This window comes from Prorops nasuta, unplaced genomic scaffold (assembly GCF_024137725.1).
Source record: "Prorops nasuta isolate Cenicafe-Biocafe unplaced genomic scaffold, Cenicafe_Pnas_1.2 PNAS00010, whole genome shotgun sequence".
NCBI lineage: Eukaryota > Metazoa > Arthropoda > Insecta > Hymenoptera > Bethylidae > Prorops > Prorops nasuta.
In genome coordinates, this window is record NW_027116807.1 from 5,009,269 (window position 1) to 5,031,443 (window position 22,175).

At 42.8% G+C, this 22,175-nt stretch overlaps 1 protein-coding gene across 5 annotated transcripts in view; it reads left to right on the top strand.

The window, feature by feature from the left end:
* Positions 1–22,175, top strand: part of RapGAP1 (Rap GTPase activating protein 1) — a 115,274-nt gene that overhangs the window by 42,079 nt on the left and 51,020 nt on the right. Inside the window, exons 1-2 of one of the 5 annotated variants that reach the window (XM_066732926.1) lie at positions 6,099–6,444; positions 11,045–11,724. The exons of 3 other annotated variants lie outside the window; for them this stretch is intronic. In XM_066732926.1, coding sequence (XP_066589023.1) covers positions 11,606–11,724 — 119 coding nt within the window. In that variant the 5' untranslated portion in view covers positions 6,099–6,444; positions 11,045–11,605. Of the gene's footprint in view, positions 1–6,098; positions 6,445–10,906; positions 11,725–22,175 lie in introns of those variants that run through there. One more of the 5 variants, XM_066732928.1, reaches the window with a different exon arrangement.

Here is a 22,175-nt window from a genome sequence, read left to right on the forward strand (position 1 = left end):
TTTGCTGCTGCTGCTGCTGCTGCTACTGGAGCCAGCGATGGAAAAGGACGGGAATGAGAAAAAAGTCCTGTTGCAAATTGCGGAACGACCGTGAATACGATTAACATTTTAACGAGACGCGTAAAGAAAATCACTACGTGTTGTCGCGCCTATACTCCTCCACGAACAGATACTTCTCTCATTCTTTTCCATTTTTATATTTCAATCGATATTCTTTATTGTAGTTGCGCGATGTTGCGTCCTCTGTGTTACTTTAAGTATTCAATTATATACTAACGTGATATTCTGTATAGTGATAAATGACTGTTATCGATTAATCCTGAAGGAAAAACTACTCTGTTTCTATTTACCTTCTACTCAAATTAAAATTTTCTACCATAGTCAATCTTTTTAAATATTCCATTATACTCGCGCGATATTCTACATAAGAATAACAACTGATTAGTATAACTATATATATATATATATATACATTGTATTGATACACTTATGTGTGCAGTCGAGAGAAAAGAAGGGAGATTGCGGGGAAAAATATGGAAATTGGAAATGCATTTGAGTATGGTGATCCAGTTATATCGTATCGGCTCTCCGCAACATACTCGAGGAAGCGTGCATGGAGAAGAGGTCGCGCGGCTGTATAGATGGGATAGGAAAATGGATTCTGGGCCAGAATGGGAGGATGAGAATAGGGAGTAGCAAGTTTAAAGTAGCTTTGGAGAAGGAAAGAGGAGGGGGGTTGGCTGAACGGGGTGATACATAAGACTAGGTGAGTAGGTAGATGGGCAGGACTATAGCTATATAGGTGGGTAGGCAGGGGACCAGCTATACAAGTGCAGTCGAGAGAGAGAGAGAGAGAGAGAGAGAGAGAGAGAGAGAATTACGACATAGGATGGTGCTATGCTTTCTTGCACGTGTATAAGTATATATACGTGTGAGAGTTGGTTGCTTTCAATCTCTCTTGCCACTATCCCCCCTCCCCCCTTTAGTCCTCAATCCATCTATACCACAGATCTCTATTTTCCTCTCTCTCTCTCTCTCTCTCTCTCTCTCTCTCTGTAGGACGCATCAGTCCCAAACGAATGCAGCTACCCGCTGGAATAATAAACATCCGTCCCGTAATGTCTTCAATTATCAGCATAGAAAAATACTCCATCGAGCCATCCTCAAAATTCAGGACACTCGAGTAATGGGTTCTCCGGTATAAGACACAATGTGGCTCCATTATATCCGAACAGAACCTTCACCTATATATATATATATATATATATATATATATATATTCAATGTTAACCTCGCAGTATCAGCTTTTCCCATAAACATCCATATAGAAATTATATATAAGAACCTTATTACCGTTGAATTTTCCGTAATCACCGAATTCCCCTCAGTAGTGTAGATTTGGACAGCGAGCAAAGACCACGTGTCAAGGAAGAACCGCAAAATCAACAATAAGAAGAGGAACGAGCCTGCGTTAACCAAGTTGGTCCCTATAATTGGAAAAACCTCGAGCCTCGACCGAGGACAAACGTGGGTGATAAAAGTTGGGGGAATTTTCGGTTTTTGTTATAAAAGGCGAAGATTAGTCGGTCGTCCAGTGTGCAAAGGTCGTATTATACACACAGGGTACATCACCCACGTTGCTCCTCGGAACCGAGCGAAGCTGTGCAGCAGCCACACCATACGTTGGCTGCTATTGGAGCCCGCGCGAGCCTTCGGTGTGAATGTTTTCGCTCGTGTGTGGTGGAGGTCGACGACTCTCCGGTGCGTACACACACACACACACGTGCGTCTGGAACAATGACAATCAGGCCGAGAAGGTATCATTGTTGTCCGTGTAGTTTACGAGCATCCAGCACATATGCTCTCCTCCCGGAGCCTATGCACCGTTTGCTCTCTTTCTCCATGCATCCGAACCGAACGCATCAAAAAATGTGTCGTTCTCCCCATTTATGTCTCTCTTTTTGACAAATTATATCACAATTTTCCCTCTAATTTTCCACATCATTATTATTATTTTAAATACAACGAGGAAATTCTGCAAAAATGGATAAAAGTTTCGAGTAATTCGATAAAAAGCTTTTAAACGCCAGAGCACAGAGCGAGAGTGTAGCACAGCGAGTATAAGCAATGACGCGTAGAGTTGGGACCAGCATTGTGTTCGTTCCGTAACGATCTGTAAATCACCGTGCAGTGACACCGGCCGCTTGCCAAGCCATGCAGCAACCACTGCCAACTCTCGAGTCTCGACTCTCGGCTCAGCCAAACTTTTCCACCTTTCCTTTTCCTGCCACGCACGCATCCACTCGTACCCCCCCCCCCCCCCTGCTTCCTTTAATTACGCCCCTTTCCGTTTGTATTCCTTCCTCGAGGTTGCGTTCCTCCTGCACCCAATAAACCCCCCACTGCTGTCTTTGCTCAGCCTTGTTTCCTTCCGTTCCTCCAATGTTTTCTTTCTTTTTTTTTTTTTTCATATTTATCCTGGCTCCCACCCAGAGAATCTTTCTCCCCCCCCCCCCCCCCTTAAACTTTGGAAATTATCGAGTTTGTAAACAAAGGCAGAGCAGAGCAGGGGGGGGGGGAGCTCGATTCTTGATCATTCAGGAAGATTAATCGAGGAATCATCGTGGCGTTTGTCGAGTGTGCAAAATATTTGCGTAGGAAAAAATGAAATTTCTGCTCGAACGACTCTAGCGATTTTCCAGCTGATGAGACTGGACTCTGTAGTACGTGTGTGTGTGTCTGTGTACGAGGATTGGTTGGAGGGGTGGGGTCCTGTTCTTCCCAACTGTGGCCAGCGATTCCTGTGTGTATATATATATATATATATATATATAGTTGTGAGCTGGACTCTGCCTGGTCGATTTAGGGGGGGGGGGGAGAGGGGGTAAACCGCAGGTAATAATTGGTCGAACGGGAGAATGACTCAATTGGCGGACGCATCAGAGACGCCATTGTGCATAGATCCGTGGATGATGATTCCCGAGCGAAATTCTACTGGGTGATTTGCGAATTGAAATTCGGTCACGGATCAACGAATTAGCGATTGTCGATAATAACGAGAGGTGGTGGAGGGGGTGAAAAACGCCTAATTCGCCCGTTGCGCACGAGCAAACACACGTACGCACGAATGAACACGTGCCGGGAGATGACGGATACCGGAGACTCTCTCGGGATATTTTATTCGACTCGACTGAAAATTATCGCGATTCACAAACGCGCATATGTCGACTTTGCTGCCAAATAACGTTCCACTCGTGTTTGTGTGTGTGTGTGTGTGTAAAGAGTATCCTTAAAGGGGTGGCCTCTCTCTACACAAACGTTTTTCCACTTCTATGGAAGTTTACGAGGTGAGAATAATCGACGTATGATCCCGGACCATTGGCCATATCACTTGGCTTTTACCGATTATTGTGATTTGGGGAGAAAGTTCAACGCTCTCTCTCTCTCTCTCTGTCGTTGTGGTCGAGTGTTTTATTGCCTTTGGGGTTTTCTCCTTTTTTCACTGCATCTTTTCTCTTTCACTTCATCAATGGTTGATTTTCCCCGGAAACCCTCCGTGGATCACCAGCTAGTCTCACAATTTGCTCCTTTCCCCTTTTTCTATACTAAATACATACACACTTTTTTCCCGTGTCGTCGAAGAATGGGCAAAAGCCAGTTTTAGGGTTGTGTACACTCTACGTCCATGGTATAGAAAAAAAAGGATTGTTTCCTAACGTAGAAAAAAAAGAAACACGAGTGTGCGATCATTTTACTGCTGACATCGTCTCTTAAATTTATACGCTCGTGGGAATTATCCACTTTTGATAGGAATTAGAGTGTTTGGAGAGAGAGAGAGAGAGAGAGTCGTAATTAATTCTCACGATAATTAAAGCGTTTTATCGATCCAACCAGTCCGATGTTGATTACAGAGTCTTTTTCGAGTGATATCACATAGGGTTTTAATTAAACGACCGAGACTATGGGGGTCTTAACAAGTTGTTGAAAAGTTTAGCAGCGAAGATAAAGGAGTTTTCTCATCAACCGGGCGTTTACCAGAGAGCTTAAATTGCGAAACGAGGATTGCGATAAGGAAAGCAGGCCGAGAGCCTCGCGTTTCAGCCTCTGATCGAGACCCTCCGATCTCCTCTTTGGATTTACCTCCCCCCCCCCCCCCTCCTCCCCCTTTCCACCACTTTATACTCCGAAAACATTTTACACCCACGAAAAATTAGTCCTCGCTCTTCGACAACGTTGAAAAAGAAAAAACCCTGAGGCAATAACCGAAACCTTCGAGTCCCTTTTCACGCGGATAGTTCAAAGTTAAGGATCTCGCCGGGAGTTTGGGACCGAAACACGAGGATGTCCAGAGATGTTTAAGGATCGTTCCAATTCCGATGCGAGTCGGGAAATCCCCGAGACGCATCGCTAAGAATGCTGAGCAGAGTTCCTTTGTATTTTGAAATATTCATCGGGATGATTCACAGGAGCTAGACGTTAGAAATTAGATGTGTATATAGGACTGACGAGGAAAAGGGATGCCTTTCGAATTGTTCATCGTTCAAACGAGTTTATTCGTGGAATTCTTCCTACATATACGCATATATTACCAAGTATTTTGGTCTTTTTTCATTATTAAAAAAAACAAACAAAAATCTCCACTTGTATCAATTGTTTGGAAAGAGAAAAGTGACAAGTCGAGGATCTTCGTGCATTGGAAACTGTTTAGAGGTGGGGGTTTGCAAATGACATTATTGGCTGGCGGTAACTGGTCGGTCGGTCGGCATCCATGGCCTGGGGGCCGTTAAATCTTGCCGTACCGGAGCTGGAACCGTGGAGAGATGTGTCAGGGTAACGGAACCAGGGCAATCCTGGTGCGTCGGATGATCGAGTGGCTCGAATCGCTGGCGACTCGCGCCTCGCCTCGACTCAATTGGAGCCAAACCGAGCGACGAGTAGCAGCAGCTCTCGGACTCTCTCTCTCTCTCTCTCTCTCTCTCTCTCTCTCTCTCTCTCTCTCTCTCCTCACTGCTAACGGATAACACCTACGGGATTAATCGCCGTATCTCTCGAGATTCGCCTGCAATATAACGGTCTGCCTTAGTGGCTGGCAATTATTCCTGTCGAGTCGCTATCGCGAAGATTCGAGAGCCTCCGACGTGCGCGCGCCAGGCATTTATGAGGAAAGAAAAAAACGAAAATTGTTGGAGCATGAGAAAATTCGAGATACGGATGGAGGAAACGAGGATTTCAGGTGAACGACGGAAAATGTAAATAAACGTGGAGGAAGGTGAACCGTTTGTGTGTAGAATGTACACGCATACGCGGACTGGCCTCCTCGCGTTCACCGAAACTGGAGCGATCGACTCGACGAAATTCCAGCTAGTGAGTTGCGGGGCGCGGGATGAATCGCGTGGATTGCGAGAATCCAAGTGTGTTTTAAAATGAGGAGAGGAAAATTTGGATGAATGGATGGACGAGTGAAAGGAAGGAGGATTTTGGGTGAATGACGGAAAATATTAATAAACATCGATGAGGATGAACCGTGTCTTCGTAAACTATATACACATATAAACATTCCCCTCCCTTCCCACCGAAACCAGAGCGATCGACTCGACGCAATTTTACAAACAAAGCAGAATTACATGTGCAAAGATCAAATAATCTAAAACGAGACAAAAAATCAAGATGAATGGATGAACGAATGGAAGAGATGAAGAGTTTTCAGGTGAATGACGGAAAATATATAAATGTGGAGCACGATAAGAAGCGTATACGCAGTGCCCCCCCCCCCCCCCTCCCCCTCAGCATATAAAGCCAGAGCTAACCAGCTCGACCGAACAACGTTCATTGAACACACGTAGAGGAAAGAGAGAGAGAGAGAGAGAGAGAGAGAGAGAGAGAGAGAGAGACCATTTCTTCCGATCGTCCTCGTTGAACCGAGCCGAAGCGAGCCGAGTCTAGCCGAAGCGGCTTGCACCGAGCGAGCGAATGCGATCGTGTGGCTGCGTGCCGAGGTTCGGGGGCATTCGGGGGGCCGCCGGGGCCTTACTTACCAACTCGTCACGCTCACGCAAAGCCCGCACCCGCCTCGATCCTCATACGAACCGCGTTCGTCCCTCGGTCAACACGTCGTTCCGTCGCTCTTCAGCATCTCTCCTTCCAAAGCGACGTCCCGTATATACGATCCTTCCGTTTCGCTTATACATATATATAGACATCCTGTTCCCGGATATCCCCCCCCCCCCCCCTCCCTTTTAATCATAACTACGCGAAACACTAATATTTCTGCGAGTGTCGATCCACCATTCAGCCCGAGTTTTGTACGAGTGATCCACTACGAGTTGTCCCATGATATATATATATATAACCAAAGTGACAATAAACAGTGATCCATCCCCTTTACAGTGCGCGAAAATCTTCAAAGTTGCGTAATTTTGGGATAACCTCGTGAGATTTATTATTGTAAGTGATAAAAACAGTGTAATTTTTTATCCACCGTGTTAATCGACGAATAATCACGCGGGAAGTTTAAACTTTTGTTCGAGGGAAGTATACGAAAAGTTTGGATGAGTATATATATATATATATGTATACCTGTTTATGAGATTTTACAGTGTAAATCACTCGGTTGATTATTCCTCGAATAACGCAGCGATATTGGAACGAACGCGTTGTGATTCGGTGAATAGTAATTATCGCGTTATCGGGCTTTTTCCCCTGGTGCATGGCTGCGGCACAAGTCAACGCGAACAAAAAGAGAGGCTGCCTACTTATCACTGTTCTTTTTTTTTTTTTTTTTTTTTTTTTTTCTACCCGTGAGGATGCTCTTATCACACACTTGGAGAGAGCTATATAGTACACTGTGCGCACTTCCCTCTAAGTTCAGCTCTGCTTATTCTCTCCTCGTTTTAGCGAGACCAACGTCAGATTGCTTCTTGGGAGCGAATAAGTGAGAATTTAGGTATTTGTTCAATCAGTTCGCTGTTCGTGGGATTTCTCTTCTAAATGTGGTTTTTGCTGGGTTTTTTGAATGGTGCAATAACGCGAGGCGAGACAAGTATGTTTTTAGTAGGTGCGAGAGGAGTTTAATTCGAATGTGGTAAAAGTGCAGGATTTTCAAAATTCTTCATCAATGATGGCATCTGCCACGTGCAAGTTTTTGTTAGAAAAAAAGTTTAGAGAAAATTGAACTTGCTCGATTTCAAATAAAATGTATGTATATGGGTATATGATTGTTTAATTTGTGTGTGTGAAAGTGGGGTAAAAGTGTAGTTTTTTCAAAAATGTTCATCAATCATGGCATTTGTCTGATGCAAGTTTTCGTTAGGAAATATAGTTTACAAAAAATTAAACTTGCTCTATTTTCAAATAAAAAAAAAAAAAATTAATAGATACGAGTGTTTAATTTGAAAGTGGTAAAAGTGCAGGTTTTTCCAAATTTTTCATCAATCATGGCATTTGCTGGAAGCAAAATCTAGTTAGTAAAATTTGTAAAAGATAGGACTTGCTCGATTTAGAAACAAAATGATTCTCGTACTTTTTTTTTTATATCCTGATTCATCTCGTTGCAAGGCTGTGTTGATTGAAAAAATGTTGCGAAAAAATGGCAAGGAGCAGCTATATATGCAAGTCGAAGGAGAAAATACAGAGAGGTCTGTTCGACGAGAGAGCATATCGATAGGTCGTTTGACCGTAAATTCGAAGGTATGGAAAATAGAGGATATTTCCAATGAACGTAATTTCAGCGTATTTTCTCGTCAAGTTCCATCGACTCTAAATTCACTCGCGCCGTAATTCGCGTGGCACGAAGCGCTCCGAGCCATGAAGCAAAAACAATAAACAGCTTTGGAAGTAAAATTTAAAGTTTGGCGAAAAGGGCTATTGGCAGCAGTTTGCGGAGGAAATTTATCACGAATAGAAAATCCATTAGCAGCGGTGCGCGCGCGCGCGCCAAGCAGAAATTCGTATAAGGGACTCTCTCCAGTTGCATTAATGTAAAATCGAGAGCAGCCATAACTGTGCTCGGCAAAGTGAAATGGCTGGATAAAATTAGATGTGTATTTCAATTGCGTCATATAAGACTCGATTGAAAAGCTCGTTAATTGGTCTGAATGGCTAAAAGCTAACCGATGAATCTCCGTGAATCGTAAATTCAATCGGAGGATCCTATCGCAAAATTAAACGACATAGTAAATCTGAGACAGAGAACCAACCACTATATATATATATATATATATGTATGTGTATCGTTTGTACGATATACAGCGTGTGTGGAGCAATGAACTCTTTTGACCTTCCTCGAATTAATGTTTATAAATATTGCTCCACGCGTGAACAACCTATATATAAACAAAAAGAGTAGACATATTTTTGCACAATAATTCACGTTTATCTTTCAATTGAAATTGATCATTGTCGAGCAGTTTTTTCGGTTGAAAAATTGTTTATACGTTGAAACGAAGCAAAGTTAAATCAAAACACACACACACACATGTATATAAATAACTAGAATTAAAAAATGGTTGGTCGATAGGGAAAGTGTATCGTGGTATTTTCTGGTCGGAGGGGAATCAGCAAGGAATACATATATATATATATATATATATATATATATATATAGGAGGATGAGGATAAGGCTAGTAATTCGAGTCGAACGCGAGGAGGGCATCGGCCATAAACTCGACTCGCAGCAGCAGAAACATCGAAATGCAAGGCGAGGTTGCCATTGTATGGTCTCTCTCGGTAAATAAAACGCCTCTATTTGTCGCACCTTTCCTGCACCCCCCCCCCCCCCCCCCCCCTATCCATATCTTCACACTTTATCCATTATCATCGCTATATCTATATATAAATATTTCCCTCGCCCTCTCTCCACGATCAGCCCATAGACCCGAGTCCATCCTCTTCCTCCTTGGCGTGCACAGAGGCAAAAATCTTGGTCGAGTCCGGGGAAACGTTTCATCTCTCCGGTGAAAACTCAAACGCAATCGACGAAGCAATATCCGACGCTTTAAGAATCGATTTTCGACTCATTAACCCAGGGTTACGACAGTCGTAAAGCTTCTTTTCATTTTCCAGCAATTTACTGCCAAACCGAGTGTGTCATTGGATAATTATTTACAATTTCAAACCGTGAATCGTGATTGATAAAAGTTTTTTTGTAGAGGGTGGGGGGGGGGGGTGCTCGACAATTGTATGGCACGTAGCTTTGTCAACTAGCCCACGCTAATTCAAACTTGATAATTAAGAAGTTGCTTGAAAAATTATACTTTCATCTCGTGCTGTGATAATAATTCTCGAGGTACGGAAGGGGACTCTGAAGGATTTTAAAATTGCTGTTAATTATAATCTCTCTCTCTCTCTCTCTCTTTGCATTTCCTTTTGGCCTTTAAAGAGAATTTTTAAAGTTACACAAGTGGCAGTTGCTTTGAATCTTTAATCGAGAGACCTACTCAAAACTGAAGAGTCGAGAGAGCTGATCGTTACAAATTGCCCTCATCCCATAGCCATTCTCGTTTCATCATCTTTCAGAAGGAACACGAGTTGGTTCACGGATTTGACGAGCTTTATATATATATATATATATATATATATATATACTGCCTCCTGCTTCTTCGGTCGTTTAAATCGGAGAGTTAGAGGAGGAGGGGGGGGGGGGGGGGGGGGGGGGAGGGTTCTTGCTTGAATTCGAACACAGCACTTACCTTCTTATCAGTGTGGCAAACGAACTTCCAGTCGATGGGTGATTCTTCAGAAGAAATGAAAATAGAAAGAAGGAGGAAGTATTCTTGAGATATTTTTTGGTTGGTCGCAGAGTCGAGACAGTCGATTGATCGTTGAAAGCAGAAACGTGTCAGGGACATGCTGGATATCGATATAACACATTTCTTTAATCTTTCAACAAACTCATCCATTTCCCCCCTCCTTTTTCCCCCTCCACTCTTTCAATCTCTCCACTGCCAAAAGCACGTCAAAGTTGTTTTGTATACCGCAGAGTAGAACGTTGCGAGTTTCCATTTGCTCGCGTGTAATCGGATTGCTCGCTGCAGTTGTTCGTTTGGGTTGGAAAGGAACAAGTTTTTTTTTTGTTATCGGAGACTCGATGAAAGTAAATGAATAATCTGTGTACGAGTGTGCACATATGTGGACTAGATTTAGCCAGCTGGGATGGAAAAGTCGAGGAAGAAAGGTTCAAAGAGACACACGCATAATGTCTATGCGTGTGCTCTTGAATACTCTGCAAATCCACGAATTATAATTGTCCATTTGCTCATGCATAGATAGTTGGATTCTTAGTTGTTCGATTAGGTTGGAAAAGAGCAAGTTTCTTTGTTGTATTGTAGACTCGATGAAAGTAAATGAATAGGCTGTGTGTGTGTGTTAGTGTGCACATATACATAGCATAGATTTAGCCAGCTGGGATGGAAAAGTCGAGGAAGAAAAATTCAAAGGGACACACATATAATGTGTATGTGTGTGCTGTTAATACTGCAAATCCAAAAATTATAATTGTCCATTTGCTCATGTATAGATAGTTGGCTTCTTCAATGTGGTTGTTCGATTAGGTTGGAATAGAGCAAGTTTCCTTGTTATCGAAGACTCGACGAAAGTAAATGAATAACCTAGGTGTTGGTGCGTACACATACACATAGCATAGATTTAGCCACAGCTGGGACGGAAAACTCTCGGAAGAAAGCTCGAAAGGGACACGCACACACACACACTACACGTATGCAAGGGAGAGTTGGTAAGTGCAGTGTTGGCGCAGTCGTAGGTGGAGGGCGACCTCTCGATAAGATAAGAGACGGAAGGAGGAGCCAGGGTCTTTGCGCATAAGTTATTGCACCACTACCATACTGCCAGCCACCCACACCAACCACCTACCCCGCGATCGCCGGAAAAAGCCCGATGAAATAATTACTATTCGCGGCTTAACGCCACGAGTCGCGTGATTCGCCTCGCTCGTCCACGTTCCTCTTTCCCAAAGAAACTCAACCTTTTCCAACGGGACAACGCGAAATTCTCCATCGAGCGAGTAAAGATTTTTCTGCACGTTCAACAGGTACCCGAAGACCCAGAAGAAGAAAAAAAAGGAAGAGCACAGGAAGCTGAGAAAGTTTGCTACAAAAAATCTCCTCTGGATAATAATGGCGGTTCCACCAGAGTGGCACGATTAATCAGTCGGAAAAACTCTTTATTAGCAACGCAGCAGCAACAAGTGCGAATTCCTGCCAATCGCGATCTCGATTCCCGATAAGATAGGAGGAATAACCGCGCGAAAATATCTCGCAGCGAGGAATAAGAATAGACGTGGGAGTGGTCGATCGACGCTCTCGGGGATGCCAATTGCTGCTGGATAATTACTCGGTGCATCGTCTCCACGGAGAGAGTGAAGGAAACGGAGCGAGAGGAGAAAGTGTGAGAAAATCGATTCTCTTCGTTCGACGGATTTTTAATAATAACGAATAAAAAGAGTGTGAATTGGCGAGAATCGCCGATGATTTCGAATGAAAAACCTGACGAATGCGAAGGAACGAGTAGAAGAGCAGAGAGTCTTGTCGAGGAACTCGCCGGCTGGAGGAAACGTTGCTGCGGAGATCGAGATTCTCCTCCGAGTTCCTGAATGCCAGTTTTGGAGGGCGGCGTAGCCAAGAAACGCGGGGTCGACCGTGTAGCCCGGAAAATGCGAATGAGACTCTGCACCACCTCCAAGGAGTCCTACACGCTCCTCTCCAAGAAACGGTATAAATCATTCTTTTTTTCTCCACTCTCTCTCCCCCCCCCCCCCCTTCTTTTATTCCTTCTATATCCAAAATGCATCGTTGATTCATCACATTGGAGTATTATTCATAAAGCGTAGCGCACGTATCATTATCGAGTACCATAAATGGTGTATTAGATCCGATAATGGACGTGCCTTGGGATACGTTAGAAATAGGCTGTTGGAAATGGGTACCTGGTGCCAGCTATATCTATATATATATATATATATATATATATATATATACGAGCAACGAAACGGAGAACGACGACCATAAGCACGTAAGCGATTCTAGACAAATAGATGAGCGATTGGATAAACCATGAACGGCGTATAATAGTTTTATAAGCGCCTCCCCCCCCCCCCCCCCCCCAACCATGAGTTCTGTAGAATATCTTCCCCCTCTTCACCCTCGATCCTGTATCATTTTTCATCTTAAACGCGTATAACGATACTCGGTGTGTATGATTTCTCTTAATTACGATAAATCCAGACGGTTTTTTTTCCCCTCCGACTTTGAACAAGCTCCCATCGTCCCGATTAACCAACCCGTAACGACGTAAACAAGTAAACCTAAAGATTATGCTATATATATGTATGTATATGCTACATGCCCCCCTTTTCCCCCAAGGCTACTAACGACCTTGCTGTAATTTGCCAAATGACAGTTCATAAATATTTCATTCGTAAATCGTGATTGCTGCTTCAACTTTTTCTCCCTCCCTCTTCTCTCTTTCCTTTTTTACGACGCGTCCCGGCAGTAAGCGAATTTTATACGCGTTCTCCACCGACTTTAGTGCGTATGCGTATAAACAGCCGGGCTGAGAGACGCTCGCTCTGTAACCCGATGCACGAGTTTAAATAACCGGACCTTAAATTTACCCAACTCTTTTCCTCCCCCACCTCCTCCTCCTCCATTCGCCTTGTGTCCAACCGAGCGTTTCGTTTCCGCGTGGATCGATGCTCGCGCAACGATAGATTCGGTGGAGTTTCGCAATTTTTGCATTAAATATTTATCGCAGTGTAGACTTGCGGAAAAGTGGCGTGAATTTTCAACATTTTTTTATTCGCCGAGGAGTTCGATCTTGAAGAGGCGCGACTTCGGTTGCTTTCGGGCAACGAAGCGCTTTGTAAACGCTCGGTTAAACGCGCGCCAAGATTGGCGACGAAATCGTCTATATATAAACGCAATGTTTCCTCCGAAGCTTCATTAAAAACGGATTTTCGATCTTGAAGAATTTGACAAATATTTTGTAACTATAGTGAAAAAGTGTAATTTTTCTGTTTTCTCCTTCGGAGGATCGTCGCGTTAACGGTGCGTACACTAACGAGTACTTAAATCTTTCAATTAGTAGAGAATCCAGCAATGATTCACTTAGGATTGTAGTAAAACTTGTCTACAACCCCATTAACGCTAATGATTTAATAATTTGACAAAGTTATCGGTGTACGTGAAATATTCCAACGTCGTTTTAATGCGAGGTAAACAGGACGACATTCCCCTTTAAGCGTATCGATGGCAAAGAGAGAGAGAGAGAGAGAGAGAGAGAGAGAGAGAGAGGAGAGAGGAGAGAGAGAGAGAGAGGAGAAGAGATCAATCATTGGAGCCAAACGCAGTTGGCTCCTTTTATGTGTACATATACATCCACACTAGTTTCGTTATGTTGGGTATCATGTCAAACGCAATTTTAACGGCATCGACACGCGAGCATTAACCAACTCTATCTCTCTTGTTTAGATGTAATAGAAAAGTGAGCTGAAGAGGTGGTGGGGGGGGGCGGGGGGGGGGGGGGGGGGGGGGGGTTAGAGCAGGGAGGGATGTCACAGGAAACTTAATGGAAGCGATTGTCCTGTGGGAGTTTTGTAACCTCTCTCTCTCTCTCTCTCTCTCTCTCTCTCTCTCTCTCTCTCTCTCTCTCTCTCTCTCTCTTTCACTCTCACTCTCACTCTGTGAAATACTAGAAAGGGGTACGAGCATGGTGTTTGCACTTTATACCTGCAAGAGAGAGAAAGTAGGGAGGAGGGGGGGGGGGTCATCACCCCTTTTTTCCTAACTGTAAATCAGCATTATAGGCGTTATCCATCCGTTAGTCGGGGATGCGGAATATTTCTCAGTGTCGCACAGTCTCCCTGACTAAGCAACAGTCACGTTTGCTCTACGGATGAATTCTCTCTCTCTCTCTCTCTCTCTCTCTCTCTCTCTCTCCTTGACTCATAATACTTGCCGAGCAAAGAAACTTCTCGTCATTCCTTCTAATGGAAATCCCGATTCGTTTTGATTGTCCTATCGTGAACGAGGAAGGATCTCTCAGAGTGTCCCCTCTGTGAAATCGTACAAATTTCACACTGTAAAACGTGTACTACCTGATGTGCGCACATTTTAGAGAACACGTGTAATATTTTCTTGTATACTGTGTGTGTGCTTATATATATATATGTATACGTTAGAAGATTCGTTTCTAACGTTTTGGAAAGAGTCACTGTGGAGTTTTATTGCATATTCTTGTGTTTATTTGATTATTCTGTCAAATAACAATATATCGTGATACAGTAATTTTGTTTCTAACGTTTCAGTAGAGGATCACTGAAATTTTACTATATTTTCCCCTTTAGTGTTTATTCGATTATTCAGTCAAATGACATAATTCATTGTGATAGTAGTTTGGTTTATAACGTTTGGCGTTTATTTGATTATTCCATCAAATGCCATGATTCATTGTAAATATAGTAATTTGGTTTCTAACGTTTGATGGAATATCACTGAAATTTTATTATATTCCTTTGATATTTTTTTCGCTATTTAATCAAACGACATAATTCATCGTAATGGTGATTACGTTTCTAACGTTTGAATAGAGGATCACTGAAATTTCGCTATATTCTCGTTTAGTGTTTATTTGATTATTCCATCAATCGACATAATTCATTGTGATAGTAGTTTGGTTTATAACGTTCGATAGAGGGTCATTGAAATTTTATTATATTTGTTTGATGATTGTTCGATTATTCCATCAAATGTCATGATTCAGTGTAAATAGTATAATTTGGTTTCTAACGTTTGATAGAATATCACTGAAATTTTATTATATTCATTTCATGTTTTTTCATTATTCCATCGAATAACATAATTCATCGTAACAGTAATTAAGTCTTTGATAACGTTTGATAAAGGGTAGCTAGAATTTTATTATATTCTCTCGGGTTTAGTTGGATCGTGTCTTACGAAGCAGAGAGAGAGAGAGAGAGAGAGAGAGAGAGAGAGATAGTTTATAATAATATTAATATACAATCGCGAGGAGCGTTGGTGGGGCCTTGGTTGGGCCTGATGGTTAATCTCGTGGAGTTTTACAAAGAGAATGGAGAATGCACGCTGCGAGTTGAAGTTGATAATTGCATAAATGGCATAAATGCATGCTGCGGAGAGGATGAGGATGAATATTTATGCGAGCAGGGATATCGAGGTAGCGCAGGCCTCGCGAATTACCATAATTCTGTGTATGGCGTTGCACGATCTTCTCACAGCCAACAGCTCTGTTGACACAATGGATCCTGCGCAACGGTTCGACCGAGACGAATTTCCGATATTTCGATATTTATATCAACCATGCTACTCGTCTATACAACGCACCTTTCCTAATTAAACCAACGGCTACCGCTAAATATCCCCCAACAAATTCGGTAATTCGCTTCTAACACCGTTCATCGTTCAACGAACCTTAAAAAATTCCTTGAACAAATTTCTTCCAACCATGCACGAGTCAAAATAAAATCAAAATTGATTTATTTTGAGTTTTTATTCAGAAGTTTTTGTTTAATTTATTCTCGTCGAGTTTTATAATTCCTCGAACCACATTTATTCTCCCTGTAAATCGAAAAGAGATAAATGAAAATTAAGATTTTCTTTGCAATGAATTTCCCAAGAAGTTTCAGAGATCGGAGCTCCGAACGATTAAAGGAGAACTCGATGAAAACTCTCTCTCTCTCTCTCTCTCTCTCTTCCCCACTCGCTTGTTATAACAGTCGATAAGAAGTACAAACGAGTTTACGATACAAGCCACAATCGCGTTGATACTTTCGATTCATAAAAGTATACACCGCGCGAGGTGATAAGAAAATAACACCCTAACCGCAAATTTCCTTGTATATTTACTAGACTGCCAGAGCGATAAGGAGGAGTACAATCGAGTTAATTTGTTAGAACATGATATACACGAGCTACGATTTTAATGAAGCTGCTAATGCGTTCGTTCGTGGAAGCGCAAGGTGCCTGCCACGAGCATTTCTCATTGAGTTAGGGTGATAAAACCAGAAGACACAATAGACCCACACGCACACACCACTGTTCCACTCGTGCCCACCGACGATTATGCCTTTTAATATTTCTCCAGAGGTTCTCCGTGTAAACATTAATGCTCGTACCGAGAACAAGTGACCGTATGTTCCTTCTATCTCTCAGTTTCTTGCTCTCATCCTCCTCCTTTTTCCGTTTCACACGCGCGTGTGCACACACACACACACACACAAGCACAAAGTCGTTAAACCACTACATTAGAGTTTCCCTCCCCCCTCCTCTAGTCTTTCGGCCACCGAATGAATCGAGCCTCTGTAAGCTCGAATGAGAGCGTGCTTGAAAGATAGAATTTAAGGGGGGGGGGGGGGGGATCTATAGATCTTGGGGATTTTCGATGGAGAACGAACCGAGACGAGGAAGAGAAACTCGAGCACCTTCTTGACGATTCAACCAGGACTAATAGATGCCTCCCATTCTCGCTTGGTAATTATGCTTCAACATCCTCTTAACACTTGGTTATATTCGTTCTATGTTATTTATAACAATTATTTTTCTTTTTATTTAATTTCTAACGATCCACCCGAATTTTTAATTTTATCGTCGAAAGGTTTTTGCATCGAGCTTCGTAATTAATCGAATCGTAACAGCGGCTCGAATATCAAAGTCCGCGGTTGTGACTCGCTTTATCGTCGATGTGCAACAAACTTCTCGCGAGAGAAGCAACGGGAAGGAAAGTTTTATTATTGATCCGTACTCTCGAGACACGCATATACAACGCTGATAACAGTTCGTTACCTTGAAAATGGCGCGAGTGGATTAATTATTATCGCTCGCGTGGTTAAAAATTGGCATCCTGCCTCTCGGTGGCATTGACAACTTGTGGACGACTATATTCGGATGTGCATCGACCGACGAAGCTCTCGGATACGAGAGAATTGATTATTCCGAGAAATTCGTTATTGAGGAAATCGAGCGGGCGGACGTAGGGTGAAAATGTAACGCGTCTTCAGGTTCCTCTTCGTCTTCTCTCGACCCTGAAGAGGGAGGGATCTTTGCGGGAAATGACGTAGATGCCCGATTCTTGGCAATCTTCGCTTATAAGCCCCTGAAAAGGAGTATCGGGAAAGGCTTATGCCTCGTTCCATTCAGTCCCGAAGGAGAGACTCTCTCGTATAATAAGAGAGGGAGGAAGAGCGAAAATATCCCTGAAATTTCACACGCGTCCTACACGTGAGAAAATTAACATTTCTATTTTATCCTATTTCGTCCTTGAGATTTCCCTTGTCCTTGGCTGCTCGCGATTTTCCAAGAAATGGATGCGAGCATTTTCCTCCCTATTTAAACTAATTGCATTGAAATTTTTAAGAGAATCCCGAAAGGGAAGCGGACATAGTCGAGGAGGAATGAATATTTATGATCTTTATATGCAGAGAGCATTGAAATTTTCTCGAGCAAACGTTCGTTTATTTCCTCGCTGCTGGAGAAACGTTACAGAGACCTTGAATGCTTTTCACGAGATTTTCACAGTGCGTAATTTATTTATTTATTTGCATGAAATAATTTTCTTGGCGAGTTGCTGCTCGCTCGCGGCTTTTTAACCGAGCAAAGGAGCTTTCTTCTCTTTGTACTTTATTTTCCAGAGAAATTATTCAGGCGAGGTCATAATTTGTATAATTCAGAAACGTTGGATATCTAAGAGTCCCTCCCTCTCTCTCGGCTTATAAGACTCGCAAATGAAGCCTCGATACATTTTACTTTTACGAGAAGATAAGAAAAGAAGTCTTGCCAGTTTCGAAGAGCGTCGGACAGTCATTTTTGTTATCTATGCTATAAGTTAGCGTGCGCATCCTACAATTTTTACACTCGGCCTTTCTGTGCCAGTGCTGCGTGCTCTCGTTCGTCCAATTATATATACGTAGCACGCTCTATCTCGACTAATTTATCTCTCGGTCCTTTTTCTTTATTTTACCAACTAATTTTCAACGATGATTTGGAAGGATCTTGCCAAGAGGCAAAAGCGTGCGACGGTCATTCATACAGTCCGAGCTATAAATTTCATTTCACTGGCTTTTATTCGACTGATGCACACACGCGCACACTCTTATATATATATATATATATATATATATATATATAGCTAAGTGAAAAACTATGTTGACCAGGAGATTGAACTCTGGCCATCCGTGAACATAAATCCCAACTGGAAAAGCTGCTCTCTCCCTCCCTCTCTCTCTCTCTCTCTCTCTCTCTCTCTCTCTCTCTCTCTCTCTCTCTTTAAGGCCATCTGTTTGCTCATCAAGCTTCGCACCTTTCGTTTCAAGTCTTGGACCTTTTTAGCTGACGCTTCCTCAAACCCTCTCCTATATATGTGTGTACCGCGACCAAACACATTAATCCTCCTTTTCTTTCTTAATTCCTATGTTCTTTTTCATTGCCACACTGCAAATGTCTCAATTCTTCTAATATTTGCATACACACATACATATATACAGGAGAATTCACCCCTCTAGTCATCGGTGATTCCTCTCTTTCATCACCACGATGAATCATTTATCCTATTACACGCGTCAACTTTCTCCTCCCCCTCCTCCTCCTCCTCCATTTTTACACCATTCATAATCAGTTGTTTGCTCAAAGGATGTATATATATATATATATATATATAACTTGCCACGATGCATGCGAATTTCACTTAATCGTCTTACGCATATCCGGAACACTCGTTAATCTCTGCATGTGTGCTCGCCAACCAATCATTCCCACTGCAGATAGAAGCCACTCGCCCTTCGTCTATCCAAAACTGCACACGATGCTTTATCTCGATGCGCTTTAACAAATTAATAAATTGACGTGGATCGATCGAAAGCGTTCGGATAACTCTTTTGTCCGACGATCAGTCGATTAATCGCATCTTCCTAGTTTCGTCTTACCAAATCGTTGCAAATTTTCACTAGGTGTGTCATTCCGGACGTTTGTTACATTCTCAATATATATATGTGTGTGTGTGTGTGTGTGTGTGTGTGGGAGATAGAGAGAAGCGTTCGCGCATATATTGGTGAGAAATGATGGAAAAGACTCAATTTGATAGGACGCGTCAAAGTTATCTTAGAGTGATTCGCAGAAAACTGGAATAATGGAATAGAATGGTCCATTGTGCAATAGCACATCGAGCGTCGATGATTCTGCGTTGGTATAAATACCGAGAACTCTCGCTTTCTCCAACGTAATTTAACGCTAATCTCTCGGAAAGAATCTCTCCTCTTCAACGTCTATACGTTTCCTATAACTTTGCTGTTTTTTTTTTTTAAGAATATTCCCCTTGCCCAGTTTCCTCCTCGATGCACCAAAATGAAAAATAACGTTACAACCCCCCCCCCCTCCCCCCTCTTCAAATTTTTTCCTGAAATTATTTCCATTCCATAGAAACTCTTTCGTCGAGTCTTCAACGAATCCTTCGCTGCGAGTTGGATTTTTGGAAAAATTGCTGGAATCGTTAGCAGTCGTGGGATATTTTTAGAAAGTTTACATCCTTCGAAGGATAAGAGGCGCGTGTCAGGGTGTTTCTTCTCTCTTTTTCCGGTTATCCCGCCTCTTGTCCCTTTTTCCTTCGAGTTGTCGTCCCGCCGTGTTCCGTCCACGTGGCCAGAATCACGCAGGGTCCCCGCAAAGTTGAGCCACCGCTAAATCATCGAGGACCTCCGTGATGATCCACCCGCGGACTCTCCGCTCCCCAATGGTGCTGCACTCCGGTAGACATTTCCAGAGAACGGACCCTCGATCCTCGTTCATAGTCCCGAGAGTATCCCTATCCCACGAGTCAAACAGGAGCCAGACCGAGAAATCCACACACTGCGGGATTACCGGAAGAGCTTAACGCAGCCCTGGCCTAGCTGCAATTCCAAAGGATTACTTCGCACAATCTTATATATACATAACACACCTCGTCTACCTATATATGTATATTTTACTGGTAAAACTTCTCTACTTCACCCTGTATAAATCCAAGAATCTTCCCCTCCCCCCCCCCTTAACTCATATTTTCCACCCATTAGCTCTTTCCTTTTTTTACAAAAAAAAGATCAGAATCTGAAAAACTGATACTATGCTTCGCACGATAAAAGTATAACGGACCATTTAACGCGCCTCGAAGAAATATTTCAGACTGTGCTCGCTTCCTTACCAAAATTGATCCTTTCGAGTCGAACTACGAAGCATGAGAATCCTTCGGGAATGGGCCTTTCGAGAGAGGCCAAGCCACAAATTTCACGCTCGATTTTTCCAAAGTGTCGAGCCACAAACGCGCCGTGACTATTATTTGGCACGCGTCTCTCCTTGTCCCCCCCCCCCCCCCCCCTCGCACATTTGGTCTCTCACAATTTATTTCCTTTTTTATCCTCGTTAATATCCCTCCGTAACGAACCACTGCACTTTGTACCTCGACTGCCATTTTTCACGTGCCCCCCCCCCCCCCCCTGTACCTACACGTGTTTCTCTATATACACGCTTGGCTCTTGTTTTCCTCTCGCACGGATCCGCCGCATAGAAGCGGAGATTCAGCAAAGCGAGTCGATACCGCATCATCCCCCGATGTGATGGAACATCCGGTTTACCGCCGGGCCCCAAATGGCAGCTGAAATATTTATCGAGAAAATACGTGATTCTCGTGACGCGGTGATAATTGCGTGAATTGGATCGCGTGTACGGAGACTGAGGCGGAAATAAAGAGAGAGAGAGAGAGAGAGAGAGAGAGAGAGTGCGAATTCTATTAAGCGTCTCTGAAACGAAGCACGCGCGCGAGTCCCGAGTTATTCCCTCAATTATTCCCGTAAATTCCACTCTTATTTTTATATCCTGCTAATAACTTTCTTCCTGTTCACAGTTTAACGCTCGTTCTCTCCCCTCCGTCTCTCTGGGTCGAGCATTCATCGCTCTCCGCAGGTCCCTGCAGTGTCGTCGTCGTTTCACCTTTGACCCTTCTTAATAGCCTCTCCGTGCCTGCACTTTTCTTCTTCAATTCTCAGCCTCCCATCTTCTTGCTTTGCCTCTATTCGATGCGAATCATCCTTCGATACGATCTATTTATATAGTTTAAGATGAATAAGGGGGAGGGGGGGGGGGTTAGAGAAAATTTAAATATTAGAAAAACGAATGAAAAAAAGTGAATCGTATATACTAAAAGACTCGCTATGCAGGGCGCGGTTGATTCTCCGCAGGAAACGAGCAATTAAATGCTTCGAACCTAGCTTTATCCCACTCGTAAAGGAGGAGTCTACTGTATACATACATATATATATATATATATATATATACGCTGCGTGAGATCAGCAGTTGCAGAAAGTGGGTGGGAAGGGTGACGGTGGATCGAAAGCACGAACCGATGGACGAATGGGTAGAAATAAAGAGAAAAGTAAAGCTGAGATAAGTGTTTGGTAAAAGAGAGTTCGTTGCGACCTATCGAGTATTTTTATCGAGTGACCTCCTAATTGCAACAGCACTGATTGTTTTACGAGAGTTTGTAAACTCGTATATATACATATATATATATACCAACGCTAGATAGGAGAGGGAGTCGAGAAGATAAAACGAGTTAATAAGCGTGAGAAGCTGAGAATGAGACAACCAGTTATTACAGGGGTATCGACAGATATCGTAAAATCAACGACAGGCTATGTTTAGTTTCGCGAGGTATATATATATATATATATATATATATATATATATATAGTAGGCATAGGTGAGTAATCGAAGATAAGATTTGTTGGTATAGAGGGCTCGCGAAATAATTGATCGTTGAAAGATATCTATATGTATTGCTGCGTAGGTACATGCGTTATTGCTGCTACACAGCTGTTATATAGCTATGGGATGGGGATATTATTTCGCGCAGTATAACCATAATATATATGCAAGTGGATAGCGTTGCTCGCTTTGGTCTAATCAACGGTATAATATAACGCAACGCGTAATACTCTGCTCAATATTAACTATATATATGAAGAATTATACGCGTGGAATGGAGTGTTGGTGCGCAGATTAGTCGTGAAAAGGACTCGTTGATTTTCTTCCTCGTCTCGCTATTTATCGTCACCTGTTCTTTCTTATGTGGGACGAATTATTGTTACGCTGTGACGTCATCTCTTC